Here is a 20,736-nt window from a genome sequence, read left to right as displayed (position 1 = left end):
ATTCAAAGCAATCTGACTAGCAGGTGTTCCTAAATTAGAATTTAACAACGAGAGCCTGGCCAGCAGTATTAACGATAGGCTGACTCACACCGACCGTTAGCGTTTTAGAGATAATGTTACAGAATAATTAGGAACATTTGAGTGTCCACGACTGCTCTGAGAGAACTTGTCTCAGAAGGTATCCCTTTACGGCGCCTCAGTCCCACACTCTGCGATTGCGGGGATCTTCCATCTCCACTGATTTAATTCTAGGTGAAAACGTCTCCATTCATATGCAAATAGCTTGCAAAACATTCCACCTCACACCTCTCGCCCCCAAATTGTCACTTTTTTTCTGCTCCATACTAAACTGGTCTAATGCATTGAATTGCTAATACACTCTATGAATAAATGAATAAATCCTTTTTAAAAGTCATCATTTCACTCTGCTGACCGGCTCCTGAGGATTCCAGATAACACGAGGTTAGTGGAAGATGACTGACAATTTGATATCTGATTGGTTTGGAAATGTTGTGTTTTTACATTCTACAATACTGACACACAATCACCAATAAATACATTTCAAAGTAGCTTTGTGCAATGCAGGGTAACGGAATATGGTCAGCACAGAAAAGCGTGATGAGGAAAACATCCATTCAAACTGATTTTTCATGTATAAAGCCTGACACTATTTATAACCTTCAGCTCCCCCTGTGCCTCCGCCGGCTCTCTTTACAGATGGATTATACATGAACCCAAAACTGTAAACCTTGCGGTCCTAAGCAACAAGCTGTGAACCTGAGATATTTACCAATTTGTACATTATAAACATAATGTGCCGTAGAAATAGTGTTACAGTTAAAAATTTAAACAAACTAAACATTTCTCAGATTTTACTTGATTTGCTTTGGTGACCTTTCAACTCTCAACATGAGAACAGATTTCAGTCAGACAACTTACATTTGACATGTTGCATCACAGCAGCAAAAGCAGGCTCCAAGCGCATCACATCCCACAAATATGATAAACACAGAAACTGGAAGGAGCTCTAAGAGAAGAGAAGGAGTTCCATTATTATTTTATTTTTTGCTCTTCATGTGCTTTTAAAGTGCACATCAGCAAGACCAGTGAAAAAATGTAAAGCACATCATTCTTAATCAGTGCTGTCATTAACTGAGCACATGCTGTGTACAGCCATTCATCATCTTTACTGTTCTCTCAGTCAAAAGACTTCAGACCTCAAGATTTCACATTTGCTGATAATTTTAATCATTCGACATGCTTCGCTTGGAATATGTAAACCACTAATGAGAACACTTGTTCTTGGGTAAGTCATCACATCACATTGAATCAGATCACATCATCACATAAACATGATGATATCTTGTATAATGTGGTGTATATGTTATATTAGAAATCATCATTATTGCTGCAGATTATATCAATAAGGAAGCTGAATAAATATTGATTGATAACCGATTGATGTCGAAGAGGTTAATATTTAATGGATTAAATACGCGTGCACTTCTTCCCACTCCTTTTCGATGTGTAACCGAATCAGGTGAAGCGATATTGAAATGTATTTTGCTTTATTCTGTAAATCATTTTTTTCTTTTCTTTACTAAATGAACTTCTGTATATTGTTTATATGATCGACAGTGAACACACAGCCATGTTGTGCAGGAGTCGCGCATAGGGGACCTTTTGGGGAAAAAAAGAAAAGAAGAAGCAGTTTCTTTAATAAAACTTACAGGAAGTCTAGAGTATCTCTAAAAATGTATTGTGCTTTTTGTTTGAAGAAAGAATCAGGGGAAGCACATCTGAAAATCCTGCTTTTATCTCTAAAAACTTTTGAAAAGGATAGAACGGCTTTTAAGTGACTACAGTGTGGAGTCGTGGGGAAACAGAACATCTAGTTTCTATTCTCTAGTGATGTTGATCTTTACTATAATAAGTAAAATTCCATTTTTGAAACAGCTTTCTCAAAACGTAATGTGTCTGCCTTTATACTGTCTGTTTACTTATGTTCTATTAAACCAACATCAGGTACAAAACTAAATAAATTAAATAACTTTAAAATTTGCATCACTAAATACATTTTGTGAGACAAACCATAGTAAACTTAATAAATCATGTTTGTGCGCGTCATTAAAATACTGTCCTAAAATTGATATTATTGTATTCCACATTGGTGTGCAGTAATATACCAACAGTTTTAACAATAACAGGAGACTTGGCAAACAAACAGTTTAGGAGACGAAGAATGGGTTTGATGAATGTTAGCTACGATGAGCTGGTGAGCGTGATAGGAGGGGGGGTGAACTTGAAGATCCAGATGGAAGAAAATGGAGAGGCAGCGAGTCAGACCTGGCACACATTACAGCTCTGTGCTTCAGGGGAAACCATGAGTACAATTAAGTAGATGATGTTTTACACAGTAATGGCTTTCCTCCTGTCACTGTTCACATAATGTCTATTTTAACACCTCATTAAGCTTGGTGTTCAGTCTTGAAATCATTTTTTCCCAGCAAATCAAGAGGAAAAACCGTTATTTCATTGGCAGAAGTATCTAGCTTCTTGAAGCCTCTTTATTTGTTTGTAATGCAAACATAATTTAAACATAGCAGTGTAGGGCTCGGTAACTCATTTCAGGACGGTATCATCATATTTGTGAAAAGTGTTGCAGCATGCACAGCTGCACAAACATCCATCTGGATGGAGGCGAGGGGATAGTTTCTCTTCCCTCTGGCATTTTTTTCCTCTGTTTTCTAAGACTGAAAAAATGAGAAAAATGACTAGCTGCGAAGGGTGTTTTTTGCAGTGCAGCAGGGCCAGAGTGCTGTGTAACAGCCATCTGTGTAGATCTGACTGTAACAAGCAGACCTGTGAGAAGATCCTTGGTGGACAATTCAATCCAGCAATGGCTGAGTGTCTATAACAGGAATAGGGAGGGGGTTAGCATCATGAGGTGGCCAAATGTTACAGTCAGTGCAGCGGTGGCCAAAACGGCTGCTTAGATTTTGTTCTTCAGGTATTTGGACAGTGACTGATGCTGAGATTTATGTGGTTTTTTTAACTTTCACATTCGCTGTGTTAGCATGCGCACAAGATGCCATGTTGTTGGAAGAAATCCAGTTAAGGAGGAAAACCAGAGGACATTTTTAAATGTAGGTGGTCTGTAATCATATTCCACCCTGGCCCCTTCCTTGGCTTTAAAAACAAGGCTGGCATCTTTTAAATGTGTTACAAGGATGAGTAATGGTGTTCCTGCTGACCTGCTGCCACTGTGATACTCTCCCTGTGTCGGGTCTTTTTGTCACACACACACACACACACACACACACACACACACACACACACACACACACACACACACACACACACTTGTTGAAACCCAGATAAACAAAACCAAGACAACGGTCTCTAATAGAAATCTAGCTGCAGTACCCACATTCCAGTTAATGACTTTGCTCGATTAGGGACCAGTGTTTCCTACAGATTCAGTTTTTATTTGTAAAGATCGTGACAGTGGGGTGAGGAGGTTTTCAGTAGAATTGGCTGCTCTCAAATGATGGATAAAATCCAACTTTACCGTGTTTGATCCTTTTTGTGGCACATGAACCAGCTCGCCACCTGCTGGAAGTTCTGGATAAAGGGACCCTGCAGCTAAAGAAGCTAAAGATGTCGAGAAGTAGTTCACCAATCTGACCAAAGAGCCAATGAGTACCTGGGTACTTGGCCGTCTCAGGGCCTTGGGTACCTGGTTAGCGCCCATTGAACTTTCAAAATAAAAGCAAGGGAATTGTACAATTGGATATCATGTCTTTTTTTTTTAGATGGCAAAAAAGAAGCATTTTTTTTAACAAAGATGCTAAAACGAGTCGCCTATTACTTGGGTGAGCCGCCAAGTTAACATATTTGTCTGCAGGCTTCATGTTCGTGTGATATAGAAGAATTGGGTTTGAAGAAAGACGATATCTTTGCAGAAGCTACTGTAAATGGGTATTCTCCCTCTGGCCCATTTAAGCATTTTACTGACAGCGTCGCGCGTTGGTGGCATCCCTGCTCAACAGTCATGCAAATTAGCCCTTACCATCCTTTGGAGACGGCTAGAAAGCCACATCAAAAGGACTGATTCTGATTTCATGTGTTCAAGTCTGCTATGACACAGCACATGTGTAATGGGTATGTGTGTTATTCACACACAAGCTTTAAATCAGTCTTTCTGGAGTTTTATGCGAAGATGAAAGTGGAAAAACGGGCAGAAAACATAAAAGATAAAATCCAGCGGTGGCCTGCTAAGCAGGACTTGCTCTGTGATCTGTTTTTAATGACTGCAAGCTGTAATGTTATTGTAGCAACCCCTCTGGAGGCCTGTCCTTTTCCTGACCCTTCACTGATACTTCCTGATGAGAAAAAGAAAAAACTGTAATCAGTGGTTGAATAAATAATGAGGTGATTTGTTTGGAAGTGGTTTCTGTTGTTGACTCCTGTGTTTGAAAATGAAGTTTATTTGAGCTGCTCGGTTTATGAGTGCAGGGCATCCACTCAGGTTATCGTGCTAATCAGCAGCTGAACGATGCCGTAGGCTGTTTAGAAAACATTTCATTCGCACAGCAGCGTGACCGCATTTGTACACCTGCACGAAAAGCAGCTAAATATTTATTTTATCTTGTACTAATGTGCTCAATTTTGTTTTTCTGTCTTTTCTCCCTTCCCCCCCCCCTCCCTCTGTTCTGTCCTTTCCCTGCTGCAGGTATGCATTGTACAAAAGAGGGATACCGAGAAGATGTACGCCATGAAGTACATGAACAAACAGCAGTGCATAGAGAGAGATGAGGTCCGAAACGTCTTTAGAGAGCTTGAGATCCTACAGGAAATTGAACATGTTTTTTTAGTAAATCTCTGGTGACTATCCTATGTTTTTACACTTTCAGTGTGGTCGGCTCTGTCTGTGTCGATTGCCTGTTTCGCCTGTCTGTGCGTTCCGTGCGTCCGCCCTCAAGTGATTCCCAGTAGACGTGTGCACGCTTGCTGTAAAAATCTGTCACATCCTTTAAATAGAAGCACTCTTTTTGAATGTTATGTGTTGCATGTGGGTAAAAAAAAAGTTTAATTAAAGCTTGAAACAAATTCTCCTTCAGAAACCAACAGCTATTAACTTAAGAAACAATTTATAGCGGAGAGATATTCTGGGATATTAATTTTGGCTCTGAGCCCATGAAGCACACATTTGATAATTACTGTGGTTTGAAATGACCTCACTCTTCCCTCGAGTATGATATGTGGGTGAATGAAGGCTGCTTTCATTATTCAATGCTCATCTTCGGGCGGGACACATTTCTAAATGTAATTGGGGACCTGGCACGGCATTCACGCCGTATTACACAAAGCACTTTGCTCCTCTGTAATTGGTAGAGCGGTTGTGCACGTGCTCGTCGTCTCCGAGCGATCGCTGTCAGAATATTCCCACGTTCCGTGATGGATTGATTACGCGGAGCGAGACAAAGCCGTGTCCGGGGCTCATTCCTTACCAAGTTGTGAATGATTTAAGATCAATCTGCAGAATGCATTTGCCTGCTAGATACTCTTACTTCACTACAACAAACTGAGGGCATTTTAATGAGCGTACAGTAGTAGGCCTGTTTATTTTTTATAATTCCCTGCAGGAGTTTATGGCTGCCAAAGCCTTCTGTGTTCTAGTTTTCTAGTTCTAGCTGTGCTGCTCAGCTCACCCTCACTCTCTCTCTGCAAGCGGCACTGTTTTAAATACCCATTAGTGACAAGCATGCTGAACTGTATCTTTGTGGCTACGTGGGATTGAGAAGTTTCACACCTCCTCTCTCTGCATTTGAGATGCTCCAAAAAAATGGCCTGTCCATCTCACCGGGAGCACACAGAAACTCATACTCGAGCAGCTCCTCTCGTTTCCAAGTATAATTGGTCCTATACTCAAAACGCCATAAGTCTTCATTCTAATTGGACCATTATCTTTGACACGTGTTATTTTAGGACGGTGAGGACGATTTTGCAAACCGATCTTGCAGACCTGTAGCGGTATCCGTGCAAGCGGGCGGTTTGTGTTTCATCTGCGAGGAGTTTCTGCCTCTGCTCCTAATTAATGGAAGCCAATTGAGCTTTGTCACTTCCACGCATATTAAAATATAATCAAGAGCACTAGTCTTAGTTACTCTACAGCCCGAGACTCAAATACAAGTTCCACTGGAAAAATTTGTGAAAATTGCAGGGAAGTCATTAATAGCTCCAATAAAATGTGTTGAGAATTCATTCGTGATTATGCCAAAAACAATAAAGTGTTTGTAAATCGAGACAAACGATTTGAATAAATAAACATGTAAATGTTGTTGCTCAGTTACAAAAAATTTACATGTGAATTTTTGGTGCTTTTCAGCTGTGATCTGTAAATTGTAAAGTACATGTAATGAGAGTAGATTTAATGAAGCTGAAAAAACTGAGCCATGCTGCTGAAATTGGACTTGCTTAGCTCAGGCCGCTCATTATCTGTTTTATAAATGGATTAGTCATTAAATGAGGAGAATACAGGATTGTGCCGCCCCCCATTTCTTTGTTTTGTGAGGAAAATAGGAAATGGGTCCAGATTTATTGAAACGTGGAAATGGAAATGCATGTAAATATAATGTATGAGAATCAGAATCAGAGAGACTTTATTTATCCCCAAGGGGCAATTAAGATAGGGAGTGACAGTTTGGTCCTATCATCACCTTCATTTTAAAACACCACCTGAACTCTCTTAGGCAGCTCTCTTCTAATTTCTTTAAGTAGTCTTCAGGAATAGTTTTCCAGGCTTCCCGAAGGACATTCAAAGCTCTTCTTTGGATGTTGGCCGCCTTTTGTTTCCGTTCTCTGTCAGAATCCTCTGGAACAGCCGATCTATGACTGATAAAGTTCCAGTGTGCGTTTCCAGGTATGCTTTTACTGCACTGGCAGTGTGTGTGGGATCATTGTCATGCTTCAAAATAAAGCTGTTGCCAGTCAGATGTTTTCCAGATGATACATGGTGGATTGAAATCTGATGGGACTTTTCTGCATTCATCAGCTTTTGGAGAAAACAGCACAGGCTGAAATGAAGGCCCAAATCATGACAGAGCCTCCACTGTTTTACCATGGCTGTACACACTGCTCCATACATATTGACAGCAGTTTGAACCAGAAATGTCAAATTTTGATTCATCACTCCATAAGAACTGTTGCCACTGACTATCAGAGTGATCCTTGTATAATTTGGCTTACCTCAGTCTTTTCTCCCTGTTTCTGTTCATTAAAAATGGCTTCTTGACAGCCAACATTTCACTGAGACCATGTCTCAAATCGGTTATTTGCCAAGTTGTCTGTTATGTGTAGACATAACAGTGGTTCATCTGTCTTTTTTATAATAAATGATTCACAGCTCAGTGTTAATTGGCTTAACAAGCAATAATAATAGGAAGAAATAAAAATGTTGCTGGAAAAAATGGTGAAACACTTAAAACGACCTTCAGGAATAACTATTGCTTAGAAAGTCTGGCTCCTTGGAAGCAAAATATGAAGACATGAGGGTTGGCTCAAGACTTTCACACTAAAGTCTTGAGCCAACAAGTTGTCAGATCTTTAAAGGAGGAGTAGTAGGATCTTTCACTTGGCCTATGATTTCCGCTTGCTTTAAAAAGAGCTGTTATGTGTCATATGGTATGACCCATTTATGAGATGAGACTGTATCTGGCCCACGAACTAAAATCGTCTGACTTATTTTTGTCAAGTCACTCTTGGAAAGAAGTTACAATGATGACTGTTGGTTGAATCAGTAGTGAATGACAGATTCTTGAATGCAGTGTTACCGTTTGTGCATTTTAAGTTGTTTTTGTGATGTGTTGAAATCTAATAATGCCATGAAATGTTTCGGTTTGTCTAACTTCACATGAAGTGCAATAACAGACGAACAAACGAAAAAGGTGTAACAGTGAGGGATCCAGAAGGCAGGAGTACTTTGTCAACAGGCTGTTGCCATTGTTGTTAGATGATGTGACAGGCAGATATCTGTAAATATGTCTGGATGCAGCTGTTACCCTGAACTTAAGCAGCTGCGTTGATGTTTTAAAGCGTTCAGGTTTGCAGACTTCTCTGACGCTTACAGAGCGAGAGAAACATGAGGTGTTTTCCTGCAAACCTGTATTCAGAAGATCATTTCAAATACAGGTTTGTTTAGTTCCTTCCTTAACAAGCAGTTGGATTTACGCTGGACTGACGGAAACGACTAATCACGAGAAAGTTCCGATATTTCCCTGAAAGCTGGATGTGAGAACACAGTGAGACATAAAGCAAATCAATCTACTGCTTGAGTCTCTATCGCAAGTTTATTTCTGTCGCAGTTTACTAGACGCTTTGTGAGCATCTGTGCGTGACAGGATTGTTTTGCGATGCACCTGTATGCATCGGATAAACTGCTCCATTTAGCTGCTGCGTGATACAACATCTCAGCCAGGCAGGTAATGAGAGAGGAGTGATGAGAAGTCTGCCTCATCTTCCTGTCTCCCCTCTTACTGTATAGCTGAGAAAATAATTGTTTCCCTGTGTGGGTAGGCTGATCAGACAGTTGCTGGTATCCATAGGCTTATCAAACAGAACCATACGACTTCTGGTCCTTGGAATTTGGGCACTTCGGTACTTTATTAATGCATATGTCATAGAGCAGTTGAGGGTTTTTGGGAAATGCCTATTTTTAAAAAACAAACACACAAAAAGATCCAACTTACAAGAAACGCCTGTTTTGATAAGCTTCACAGGAGTGCTTTTATTGATACTGTGCAAGGAGGGAGGCAAACAGATAGTCAGAGTCTTAAAAAATGCTGGAAAATCCACCAAACGGCTGTCAGATGAAGATGACTTCCACACTCACACAGAGAGGAGGAGGAGGAGGGGGATTATTATGAAGACAGGAGGTGCACACAAGACTGTACTAAGAAAGTATTTGGTGCTGATTATGTTTTGTCAAAAAAAGAGAGATGTGCAGAATAAAAGGATTTGTTAGGTTTCCTCCAGCTGATACCTACACAGCCTGGCACGCTGCGTCAGGAAATGGAGGTTTCGCTTTCATTGAGACGTCGTTGAATTCTCCTGTGCTTTTGAACCGCTCCGTCCGTAGCATCACAAGAAATTCATTAAGAAGCGGTCTTGTGAAAGCCCACACTGAATCCCATCAGCCGGGGGAAGGCTGCTTTAAGCTGGGCGGATGTCAAGTTTGCAGCCCACGGTAATTGCTGCGACCATTCCCTTGCCGCATAGAAATGATGTGTAGGAGTCAAGGGTACACTGAATGGATTACCTTAGAGGAGGAAAAATTAACTATCATCTGCTGCACACTACAAATCCACACAAATCCTTGTAAGGATTTGCGAACCGTGAGAAGACGCCGACTTCCTCTTTTCCTCGCAATGTCGGAAACCCCAGAATGCAGGGGTCCCCACCCAGAAGCAGAGAATAACTAACAGCAGGGTGCAGAAAGGAATTTGATCCCCTGGTCTGTACATCATAGTAAATGTTTGGTTTTCCCTTTAATGCTCCAACCAATTCTCCCTTAAGGAGATGCACCAGTGACCAAATGGACGTGCATCATGGCAGCTGTTGTCAAAGAGCTTCCCCACTCTCTCGGGATCATCTCGAAGAATGTGAAAGGTTGAAAAATCAAAACAAGGGTGAGTCATCTGGAGCAGCTGCATGAAGTGTTTTGCCTCATGCCATCCTTCCCTCCATCAGACTCATATAAAGCAAGCGAGAGCAGCTCCGAGGATGGATGTGCTCTCTACTGTTCGGCCTCCATTAGGAATATTGATTGCAGACCTGGATGGAACAAGGCCTCGGGAGGCCATGGAACAAATTAGCCTCTACACCTCCAGTCAGCAGTTATAACAAGCCCTATGAGGGGCCTTAGTCTTAAATCATCATCATCATAAAAGACGAACTACGAGATCTTTTCCACAAACACAGGAGTCAGTTTCTCTAATGCTACAGTAACACGAGAAACAGCATTGGTGGGAGACTGCTGTAACCGTGTGCTTACAGTCTTGTTGTCTTTGAAATGGTTGCTACGAAGATGGGGACTAGGCTCGCAGCCACTTGCAGTCAGTTTCTGTCTTCAAAGCGACTTTGGCGCATCAAGACGGTAAGAAAACAGCAATAAGATTAACTGCAAAATTGCATGGGTGCTGAGCAACCCTGCTTTTATTTAGGAATATGATCAGAATACAAGCAAATTGAGTTGAATCTCCTATTGCAAAGAGACGCTTCACAGACAAGTTCTTATCAGCATAGACTGACTCAGATTGATTGCAGTGTGCAGTGTGTCTGCAATCCTTCACCAATCTGTGTGACTGCAGTCGGTCTGAGTGGGGTCATGGTTGTTGGAAGGCAGGCTGCCTCCCCACAGGTGTCCTATGCAATCACTTTGTATTGAAAGTGATTGCTCTTAGGTCACACTGGTATGGCTGAGCCATAATTAATAAAGCGTGCTTCCAGGCAATATCCAGACTCAGACACATCTGGGCCTATTCTGGGCTACTTTTGGCACTTATGTCTCAGTTCTGGCAAGTGTTTTGGGGTTGGGTTGAATATCGGTTTCTACGAGTATAATAATTATATCTGACCGCAAGTCATAAGCTGGACTAGATGTAGGTAACGACAAGTCATCTGTGGGCCAGTTCTGACCTAAATGCCACAACACACCTGACCATCTGGCTCATATAAGGTTGACAGTGGGTTGAGTTGAGGCAGCCAGAGTCAACCTGACTCAAAGTTATAAGTCAAGGCCAAATGTGACCCAAAGAAAACTGCATTATGAAAGCTTATTTCATCCTAGACTTGCCAGCACTAAAGGACTTGGGACTTTTGTTCAAAGTGCCCTACACACACTACTCTGAAAGAAGAACTTTTTTTTTAGGGCATAGGATTTTTAGTGTGCCTTGTGAAAGCAGGCCAGTGGAGGTGTTTTGTCTTAAGGTGAGTTGTTTGAGGCAGTGCTCACTCACACCGTTGTTACAGGAATCCTCAAAGGATCATGCAAAAGTCTTGTGACTGAGCCACACAGCCAGTTTGAGCCATCTCTATCATCAACTTTATGTAGGCCATCGAAACTTTGTAGAGCGGTTAGAGCCAACAGAATCACAAGCTCTTGCCTCACTCTAGCTTTTTCCTCAAAACTCATTCCACTGTCCCTCCATTTCCCTCTCTCCTCCCTGCCTCCCCGGGCTCATTTGTCATTGTGGCCTGATTATTTCAGCCTGTTCCTTGTACTCCTTCCAGCCGGCTAACCTTCTTCTCTTAGTCCCCGCAATCGTGGCAGCCTAGTCCTGTCCCGGCCATTTCCCGCATGTCCTTCCTCGTGGTTTTGGACAGTAACGGCTCTCCCCAGACTCTTCTCCCAAATAACTGCTAGGCATTCATTCATACTCGAGGGTTTGTGCAACAATTCCTCTGTGCTCATTAGGAGAGCGGCACTCAATAAATTATCCTCATCTCAAGTGCAGCAGAAGCACATAAAATGAGATTAGTGGTTAAACATTATGTTGACCCGTAGCTATATTACAGTGAATGTCTCCAAGACAAATATGAAAGAGTTAGAGGTTCCCAAATCTGTGTGAACATTCGATCAAATGACTGCATCTTGTGCAAAAATATTAGCTCAAGGCGCCCAAGTCAACTTCAAAACTCTGTCCTTTAACGCAGTCTGGGCTTTGACACATAAAAATAAATAGAAGTAGTTGAATGAAGAGGGCGAAATATTCAAGCCCTGCATATTTTCCTCTCTTCTCTACAGCAGGGCGATCGCTCTGTGAAGCTGGCGCGCCTGTTTGGATTTTCCTTTTGCAAAGTCACAAACACTATCGGCACTTTGGCTGGCGCGTCCTCACCCCTTAAGCTGCCACCACTGCGACCAAGACCGCAGCAAGCACCAGAAAGGAAATTGGAAGGATGGATGTCTTCAAATACTCTCTCCAGACAAGTGCTCTTCAACTAATACACCTCAGTTTCCTTTCCACGGTAGCTCAGATCATATTTCACAGCAGGAGAGGCTTTTATTTAAAGTGTCAGAACTGTCGAATTTGTGGATTTCACACTGTGTTTATTTGGAGCAAAGCCCCCCCCCCTTAAAGAAAAAAAGAGAGAGAAAACAGTTTGTGTTTCTTCTCCATCCCGTGCTTTGTGAGAGTCTTAAAGGTGACAAGGCTTGTCAGTGCTGGAGCTTTTCATATGCTCCAGTTGTCGGCCTGTATCTGACATCTCCGTGTCACCTCAGTGAAAGCGGGGAAGGGAATGACAAGCAGTCCAAGCCTCTGCAGTCTCGCTCTCTCTCTCAGGAGCCCTGATATTTAAGCGGTGGACGAGGGAAGCTGAAAGTTTTGTGGTACGCTGAGATAGCGAGTGCCACCTCAGCAGAAGCTCGTGTGTCAACTGGGTTTGAGGAATCGGGCTGTGACAATGAGGTGATAAAAAGGTGACAGTGTGGAAACCCTGCCAAAAGCAAACGCCATCCTAGAGCTGGCCATCTGCTGAGGCTAATATTAGTTTTTTTGTTTGTTTTGTTTTAATGGGGAGTTTGATCTTAAACGGGTCAGGGCAGCTTTGTGTACTGTGCATGATGTAGGGTGGCTCTGCTGTCATTTCCTATTGAGTGCAGGCTGCAGTGGCACGAAAGAGGGAATGTGGAAGTGTATTGGAAACTTTCTCTGCCCCGTTCTGCAGCACCTCTTTTTTTTCCCCCCTTTATTTATCCTATCGCATGAATGTCGAGGGTGATTCATCAGTTAATCGTGTGGTGTTTTAAGGAGAAGAGAAAAAGCCAGCAGTTCTGCAAATGGGTTTTTCCTTCTGTGGATAAGATTGAATGATTTCGGCCTCTGCAGCAAACTCCCTTTCTCTCTCACGGAGCAGCAGGAAATTGCACCTGAATAGGAGCAATCAGAATGCCCCCACCCCCAATGAGTGTTCACAGCCAAGCCCAAAGATACAGAGGAAACCTGTGAGCTATAAAAAGAAATGATTTCGCCACAGCATCAGAACTTTAATGGGAAAGTAAAGAATTGGCTCAGCAGCAACCACATTAAGCCAAGTTTGATGGAAGGAGTCACCACGGATTGGTGTGTTTTTCCCTCCTCTCCGGGTCTATTAAGATATTATTCTGCTTTTATTTTTCTCAGATGAGAGATTAGATTCTGTTGTACAAAAACATTTGTGTTCACCGGTGTTGCTTAATGTTTTGAAGCTGAATTTGTGGAGTGGACTGTTACAAATCCCCACCTGGATCACTAAGAGGCTGTGTTTTAATTTGTTGTGCATGACCAGTAAGCCTGATTGACAAAAAATGTGTAGCAGGCCACGAGCTAAGTTATTGTCGAGCTTTGATCTGACAGTGACGTCCTCTCTTTCTGCATTCTGTCACACAGCTGGCATGGATATTATGTTGTGGCTGTGAGGTGTGCATGTGCCATATTTGTGCATGTTTGCATTTGCTTCTGTGCAGATTCGTCCGCCGACCCTTCGTGCTTCTCATCAGCATGCGTGTCTGATAATATTTGCACATGTAACGCACTCTGTGTCCTGCATGAAAAGCATACTGAGCGTGTTTGCGGTCTTGTGTGTTCAGTCTTCGCGGTTGTTTGCGCAGCATGTTTTCCCACACTGGGCCGTGACTGAGCGCCGTCTCATCCCACTGCACTCAGGTACTCGTTCCAGGACGAGGAGGATATGTTCATGGTCGTGGACCTCCTGCTGGGAGGAGACCTCCGCTACCACCTGCAGCAGAACGTCCAGTTCAGCGAGGACGCAGTCAGACTCTACCTCTGTGAGATGACGCTGGCGCTGGACTACCTACAGAGCCAGCACATCATCCATAGGTATTTCTTTTCATTTCAATTCAAGGCCTCCAGCAGCTTTCAAGCTGTTGAAAAGTCTATGGCTATAAACAGGGCATGAAGTGTTCTTTTATATGGAAAACGCTTTCATAAATTTGCCCTTCAAACCCTTAGGAGACAGTTTCTGAAGGTTGTTTCATAAAGCAAAGTTAAAGCTGCACCCTTTTTTTTCTGCATAGAACTGCAAGATTGCAGTGGAGTAAAGGCTTTGGAGGTGGAAATAACAAACATATCTATGTGCATAGAGAAATGCAAATGTGTCCAGCAGACAAAGTCAAGTAAAAAGGCCTAAGTGTGCACAGTTGGGTCTATAATTATTTTGGAAATTAGACATTTTGTGATTTTGCAGTAGATTTGAAATAAAACAGGTGGGATGTGATTAAAGTGCAGACCTTCAACTTTAAGTCAGAGGGTTGAACAAAAGTGTTGAATTAAATGTTCAGGAATTCAAAGTCTCCTGTTTTCAGAGGCTCAGAAGCTATTGGAAAGTTGACTTTCAGTCAGTCCCACAGCCAGATGAGGTGTGTTTCCTCATTATTCCATGACGAATTAAGGAACAGCTCATGATCTGAAGCATACCACACTGTCTATCAAACACTGTGGAGTCAGTGTTGTTCCACTGGCGTGTATGCCTGCCTGTGGAACCGGCTCACTAATGTTTATTGATGATGTGACTGCTGATAGAAGCAGTACGGATGGACGATGCTTCACAGTGTAAATGGATTGTGACCCAAAGCATACCGCAAAAGCAATCCAAGAGTTTCTTGAGGCAAAGAAATTGAATATTGTTCACTGGCCAAGTCAGTCACCTGATCCCAACCCTATGGAGCAGGGGTGGGGAACCCCAGGCCTCAAGGGCCGGCGTCCTGCATGTATTAGATGTGTCCTTGATCCAACACAGCTCATTTAAATGGCTAAATTACCTCCTCAACATGTCTCCAGAGGCCTGGAAATGAACTAGTCATTTGATTCAGGTGTGTTGATCCAGGGTGAGATCTAAAACCTGCAGGACACCGGTCCTTGAGGCCTGGACTTCTCCACCCCTGCTATAGAGCAAAGGTGTCAAACATAAGACCTGGGGACCAGAATTGGCCCAGTGAGGACCCGCACTGGACAGCTTTGGAAAATGTGAAGGAGGGCAGAGTTTTTAACTGTATTTTCATGAGTGTTACAGCTTTTCCAACTGGTAAAGATGGCCATGTTACACCAAAGTAGATAAGTAATATATAAACAATTAAATGACAGTGTGGGGAAAAGAGGATTTTTTCCCATCTATTATTTCTGCTTTTTTTCATTTATTTTGTTCCGACAGTGGAAAATAAATAAATTTAAAAATTTGATTTCTTACAATTTGAGCCCAAAGAGTCATTGTGAAATATTTCATTCAGTTATTACAGCAACATTTCTTAAAAATGGCCTTTGATTTCTTATATTACTTTATATTTTATGTTTTAATATAAAGCAATTTAATGTGACTACTGTTGGTAATTCGTGCTATATAAATAAAATTGAATTGAATTAAATTAAATTCAATATTAAATGTCTCAGGGGATAAATGTGTAGTTAAACTGACAGAAAGGGGAGTTTCACTGGTCCCACCAGTTTTAGGTCACAGTGGGCTGTATGTGACCCACAATATAAAGTGACTTCCCTGCTATAAACCACAGCACCAGGCAGAAAACAACAAACAAACGGGAGACTGTGTATAAAAATGGCTGTAATTCCTAAACAGTTAATTTGGTGCCTTTTTTAAAACCCTTGAATAAAAGCAGAAAGTCTGCACTTCAATCACATCTTTATTGTTTGATGCATAATCCACTGTGGTGGTGTACAGAGGCGCAATTACGACATTGTAAAAATGCTTATGACTATATTTTATATACTGCTGTTTACTATTGTATACGACTTTTTTTGTCCTCTGAACTGAAAGAAGAATAAATTGACCAGTGTCCCAGACACTCCAGTTTTTGCCTGTAATACCTTGAAGAAAATAAAAACATTTCATTTCCAGCGTGACATTGGATGTCATGCCTTCTGGGTTTTGATTCACAGCGTGTTTACCCGAGAGAGACAGACGCATTAAACTCCCAAATACACCCATACGTATCCATAAGACGTGTTTGCAATGCTTTCCAAATACATTAGATGCTGCAGGGCCAGCCAGCGAGAACACGTAGCTTAACTGGATACAGTGAACTAGAATTTCCCCTGTGTGGTAAAAAAACACTGAAGATCAGCTCAAGGTTGTGTCTGTAACTTTCAGTATTCAAGAGGTTTTGTTTCATTGTGTTGTGGTTCTGCACCTTGCATCAGTATTACCAGTTATTTTTGAATGTGAGGAGTCAGGCCACACACTCGCTCTTAAACACCAGTGAGTGTTCTCCAAAAGTTGAATCTGTTCATCTGGACGTAGCGTTTTGTGGGAGAAACGTTTCGTCACTCATCCAAGTGACTTCTTCAGTCCAGATGAACAGATTCAACTTTTGGAGATTTACTTTCCTGGATGATTGAGAATGCATCAACACACCAGTGAGTGTTGTTTTCTGCTCTGAAAGGTTAATTTGTGAGAACATAAAAAGTCACAGTCCCTTTCTTTGCATTATATGTCGATCTCCAGGTTTTAAACGTGACTCATTTGTTTGAGGATGGATATTTTTGACCCAACGTTTATCTTCCTCATCTCCTTCCACTTGGATCTTACCGTTTTGAATTATATTCTGCCCCTCCCTCAGCCTGGTTCAGGGAGGGCTCTTCCTGTTAAAAGGCAGTTTTTCTTTCCCATTGTCACCAAGTGATTGCTCATAGGGGGTCGTCTGATTGTTGGGATTTTCTCTGTATTATTGTCGTGTCTTTACCTTACAACAAAAAGCACCTTTGCACACGATCTGATGTATCTATAAATTCATGGCCACAGTATGGCCAAGAATATATGTTGCCCTTTAGGACAGATTGGAAACAGGGTTTTGTGGCCCAACAAAAAACAAAATCTACTATTACTTTCAGCATGTTGCAGTTTAAGTGGTCTGAGAGGAAACTAGACTCCTTTACATCCACTGGTCTGTTTTCAGGCTTCAGAAAATCTAATCCATTAAGCAGCCTTTGACCATCACAGCTCGTTTCAGACTAGATCGGGAGAGTTTTTAAGCAGTACAAAGAGCGAAATATTCAATGCGCAAAGTAGAATTTAGTATTGCAATTAAAAGAAGATAATTTTAATGTAAAAGAATGTGGTAAAAATCCCCCTGAAGCTATAAGGGGCCTGTTACAGTGAAGAGCTGCAGGAGGAGTGATGTCTGTCTTCAAATTCTTCAATACTTTGTTTTATATTTTAGCCTAGTGCAGCTTTGACTTTATCAGGGGTCTGTAAGAGAAATTAAAATTTAATAACGTATAACATATTGATACAGCAGTCGCCCATTTACAGTTGGTGCAAACAGTAGCAGCAAGGTTACTCAAAACCACTTTATGCTGTATTAGCCCGGCTCCCCATTTGTTAAAGAAATCAAATTTAAAATTTCAGTCGTTACTTTTATGACTGAGATCTAAAGTGGAGTCATACAGAGCTTTGAACCCCTTATTTTCCACCCAGACCCTTCACGTTAGAGAATCTTGGGAATGAAAGGCTTAAGATAAAGTGAATGGCATACATTTATATACTTAGATTTAGATTTAAAGCCGTGGACCAAGCTAGCTTTTACTGTGAGAGCTACTCAGTCAGTGCCTCAGTTTGAAAGCTTTCAAAAGTCCAGTTCTGTTGTCAGATATAGTTATATTATAGTTTGGATGGCTAGTTTAAAATTCTGTGGAGTGCTTATTTTCTAAGTTATGTTCAGCATTAGTGTCCAGAATGGCAGTAAAGCTGGTTGTGCTTTAAACCAGGCCCGCTTTATGTGTCCCTGCAATAGGAGTATGCTGTGATTTCTTATTTTCAGTGAGAGTTACTCTGCGGCTGTGATGTCTGGTCTCAAAAACCAAAGAAATGGACGGCTGATATCACAGATGCAGTCTCTGTCTTTCTCTCATTTTAAAGTTGCCATTTTTTGTTATTGTTTTGTGAAACACCCTAGTTTACATTCTAGGTTTACAACAAGCATAAATGAGCCTTACACAAGCAAATGTCGGTTGATTGATATAGATATAGATATTTTTTTTATATTCAGTTTCTCACGAGTCTTGGTGTGAGTCTCAAATTGTAACCTTTTTTAAGGCGCTGAAGTTGCTGTTTTTATTTACTTTGCATACCTAAGGATGGGTCATATGGGTTTCTCTGTAATTGTCCCCATCCTTCATCCACAGTGGACTCAGTAAACACAGCTCTTTGTCCAGATATGCTGAGCGCAGCTGTAAGCGTGCGTGCAGTCCAGTCAGTGAAAGAGCTGCATCCCTGCAGGCTGCAGATTTAGAGCCACAGATGGCTGAAAAACTGTTTGAACCTTATTCAAAACCTTATGTGGGCTACATGTCTTCTTCCAGCAACTGTGTGTGTCCATATGCATGTGTCTGTGTGTCTGTGTGTTATTTATGTTGTGGGGACATAAATCTGTTTATATAGTCACACTGTGGGGACCTGCATCCCTTTTGGGGACAAAAAGCAATTCCCCCGAATCATAAATGATAAACATTTTAGTGCTACGACTTGGTTTAAAGTAAAGGTAGCGCGTTAATGTGAGGCCTCTGAATGCTGCAATGGACTGATACACTGAAGCATTCATCATACTTACATATTTGGCATCGTAATAAAAAAAAAGCACCTTTAAGAAGCAGAATAAAAAATAACATGCAAGAATATGGAAGCGAAAAGAATAGTATGGCATTTGGGTAAAACCTTGTATTTGCTTTTTTTGCTAAGAGTTAAAGAGGATTGTCACCTTCATGTCTGTGCAATACATCTAAAGCCGGAGCCTGAGCTTAAAACTCCTGCTCGTGCAAACTAAAGCTCATTATTAATAGATTGTGATGCACACAAAACTAGTGGGTCAAAAGTTTAAAACTGACGAGCTGACATTTGATCTCCACAGATTAGACTGCAGCCTAATTGATTCCAGCTTAAAGCCTTGTTTAGGAGTTGCTTGACACCTGTCACTTAGTTGCTAGTAGATATTCAATGCTCCGAGTGACTAGGTAACCCCTCAGTGTGTTTTGTCATTCCTCACCAAATATTGAGAAAATGGTGCTATTCTCTTCCTGTATGCGTACAGCTTCTTTGATATGTATCTGTGGCTCTCTTTAGGTTCTCAGACATGGCTGTCTGCAGTAGATATGCATCATTACACTTCTGCTGGCAGCCTCACGGAGATGACAAGTGTCTTCTGAAAGTGAAGCCAGAGTTTTCCCCCTCATTGTATAGTTGGCTAAACGTCTTCATCATATACATTTTAAATGGCTATAAATAGTAGCTAAAAACATGCTTCAGTGTTTTGTTCGTCCTCTTCTTAACGTGATGTTTTCTGCCATTGATTCAAGTGTGTGTGCCGTAATCTAGTCCCTTTGTATCAGTGCCCTCCTCCAGCACAACAGTTTTCTTCTACTCTGGAAGTTTTTGACAGGAGAATACTCTACAATTATTTTGTTGCACCAACTGAAGAAAAAAAAAAGGTGGGGGGGTCTCTGGTCTCCTAGCAACAGTCAGCTGCCACCATGCCCAAGGAGGTAAAATTAGTCCTGTGAGAAGAAAGGAAGTAGAATTGGAGAATCCCTTCTCTCTTCTCTCCTTTTTTATCCACTCTGCAAGTTAGATCACCTCACACTGAATTACTTTGTTCCTGTTCAAAATAAGAAATCACTTGGCGTGCAGCTTCATGTTAGACTGATGTCTCTGTGATAGCTGCAAAATAAATTAAGTGAATTCTGTACTTCAAACAGCGTTGCACGATGCTGTAGCTGGCACTGGTGCAGGGATTCCTCCTGTGAACATGCATGCATTTCCCTCCTGCTTTGTTCTGCTGGATCAGTCTGCAGCACCACCACCTCCGCTCCCCTCTACCAGTTTCAGCAGATATTCGCGTCAGTCGCACAGTCACCATGAACACACGTGTCCTGTGGGGTATGTAGATGCTCTCTGTAGACCGCATGTATTCTCCACACCAGCATGATGTACGGCATAATTAAATAAGCTGTGTGCGCTCTGTTAATTGCCCATGGAGTGTTTGAAGGGCTGGAAAATGTCAAGCTGTGTGTGTGTGTGTGTGTGTGTGTGTGTGTGTGTGTGTGTGTGTGTGTGTGTGTGTGTGTGTGTGTGTGTGTGTGTGTGTGTGTGTGTGTGTGTGTGTGTGTGTGTGTGTGTGTGTGTGTGTGTGCTCCTGGATATGTCCAGGGCTTGGGTGCTCAGTGTAATAAGCATGTGCAGACAAACCTGTTAGTCCCTCTGGGACAAACCTCTCCCGGGGATCAGCGTTGAGTGTGCTCTCACTCGCTCCGAAATGCAGGGAATGAAGGAATTTTCTGCTTGTTGACACAGATGTCCAAATCATGTTGTTCAAACATGTAATTCACACATGCATCAGCCTTCAAAACACCTCCCACACGCTTTAGCATCTACACATACTGTACATGTCTAATCCTGGTCTTTCCCACTTGACCACAAACTATGATGACGTGAGGTGCTGTTGATGGAGAGTTATGGGAGCAGATTAGACAGTTAGCAAATGCTTAAACTCACAAACACTTTTACTAATAACAACAACTTTTAAAGTGCATTTTGAACCGCACGTTTTAACAACTCTAGCATGAAAACTGCAGTTTTTGTTTTTGTTAATGAAGCCAGGGTTGGCAAATGTTTTCGGCTGTCCATAATTACATTACACATAGTGAAATGGTCTAAAGGGGAACTGGGTCT

At 41.8% G+C, this 20,736-nt stretch overlaps 1 protein-coding gene across 3 annotated transcripts in view; it reads left to right on the top strand.

Annotated features, from left to right (window-relative positions):
* LOC116318609 (serine/threonine-protein kinase 32C) overlaps positions 1 to 20,736 on the top strand; it is a 102,359-nt gene that overhangs the window by 60,897 nt on the left and 20,726 nt on the right. For all 3 annotated transcript variants that reach the window (XM_039621397.1, XM_039621399.1, XM_039621398.1), the window contains exons 3-4: positions 4,736 to 4,887; positions 13,710 to 13,883. In XM_039621397.1, coding sequence (XP_039477331.1) covers positions 4,736 to 4,887; positions 13,710 to 13,883 — 326 coding nt within the window. The remainder of the gene's footprint in view (positions 1 to 4,735; positions 4,888 to 13,709; positions 13,884 to 20,736) is intronic.

Source organism: Oreochromis aureus, linkage group 13 (genome assembly GCF_013358895.1).
Source record: "Oreochromis aureus strain Israel breed Guangdong linkage group 13, ZZ_aureus, whole genome shotgun sequence".
NCBI classification, from domain to species: Eukaryota; Metazoa; Chordata; class Actinopteri; order Cichliformes; family Cichlidae; genus Oreochromis; species Oreochromis aureus.
This window is presented reverse-complemented; position numbering and strand designations above follow the sequence as displayed.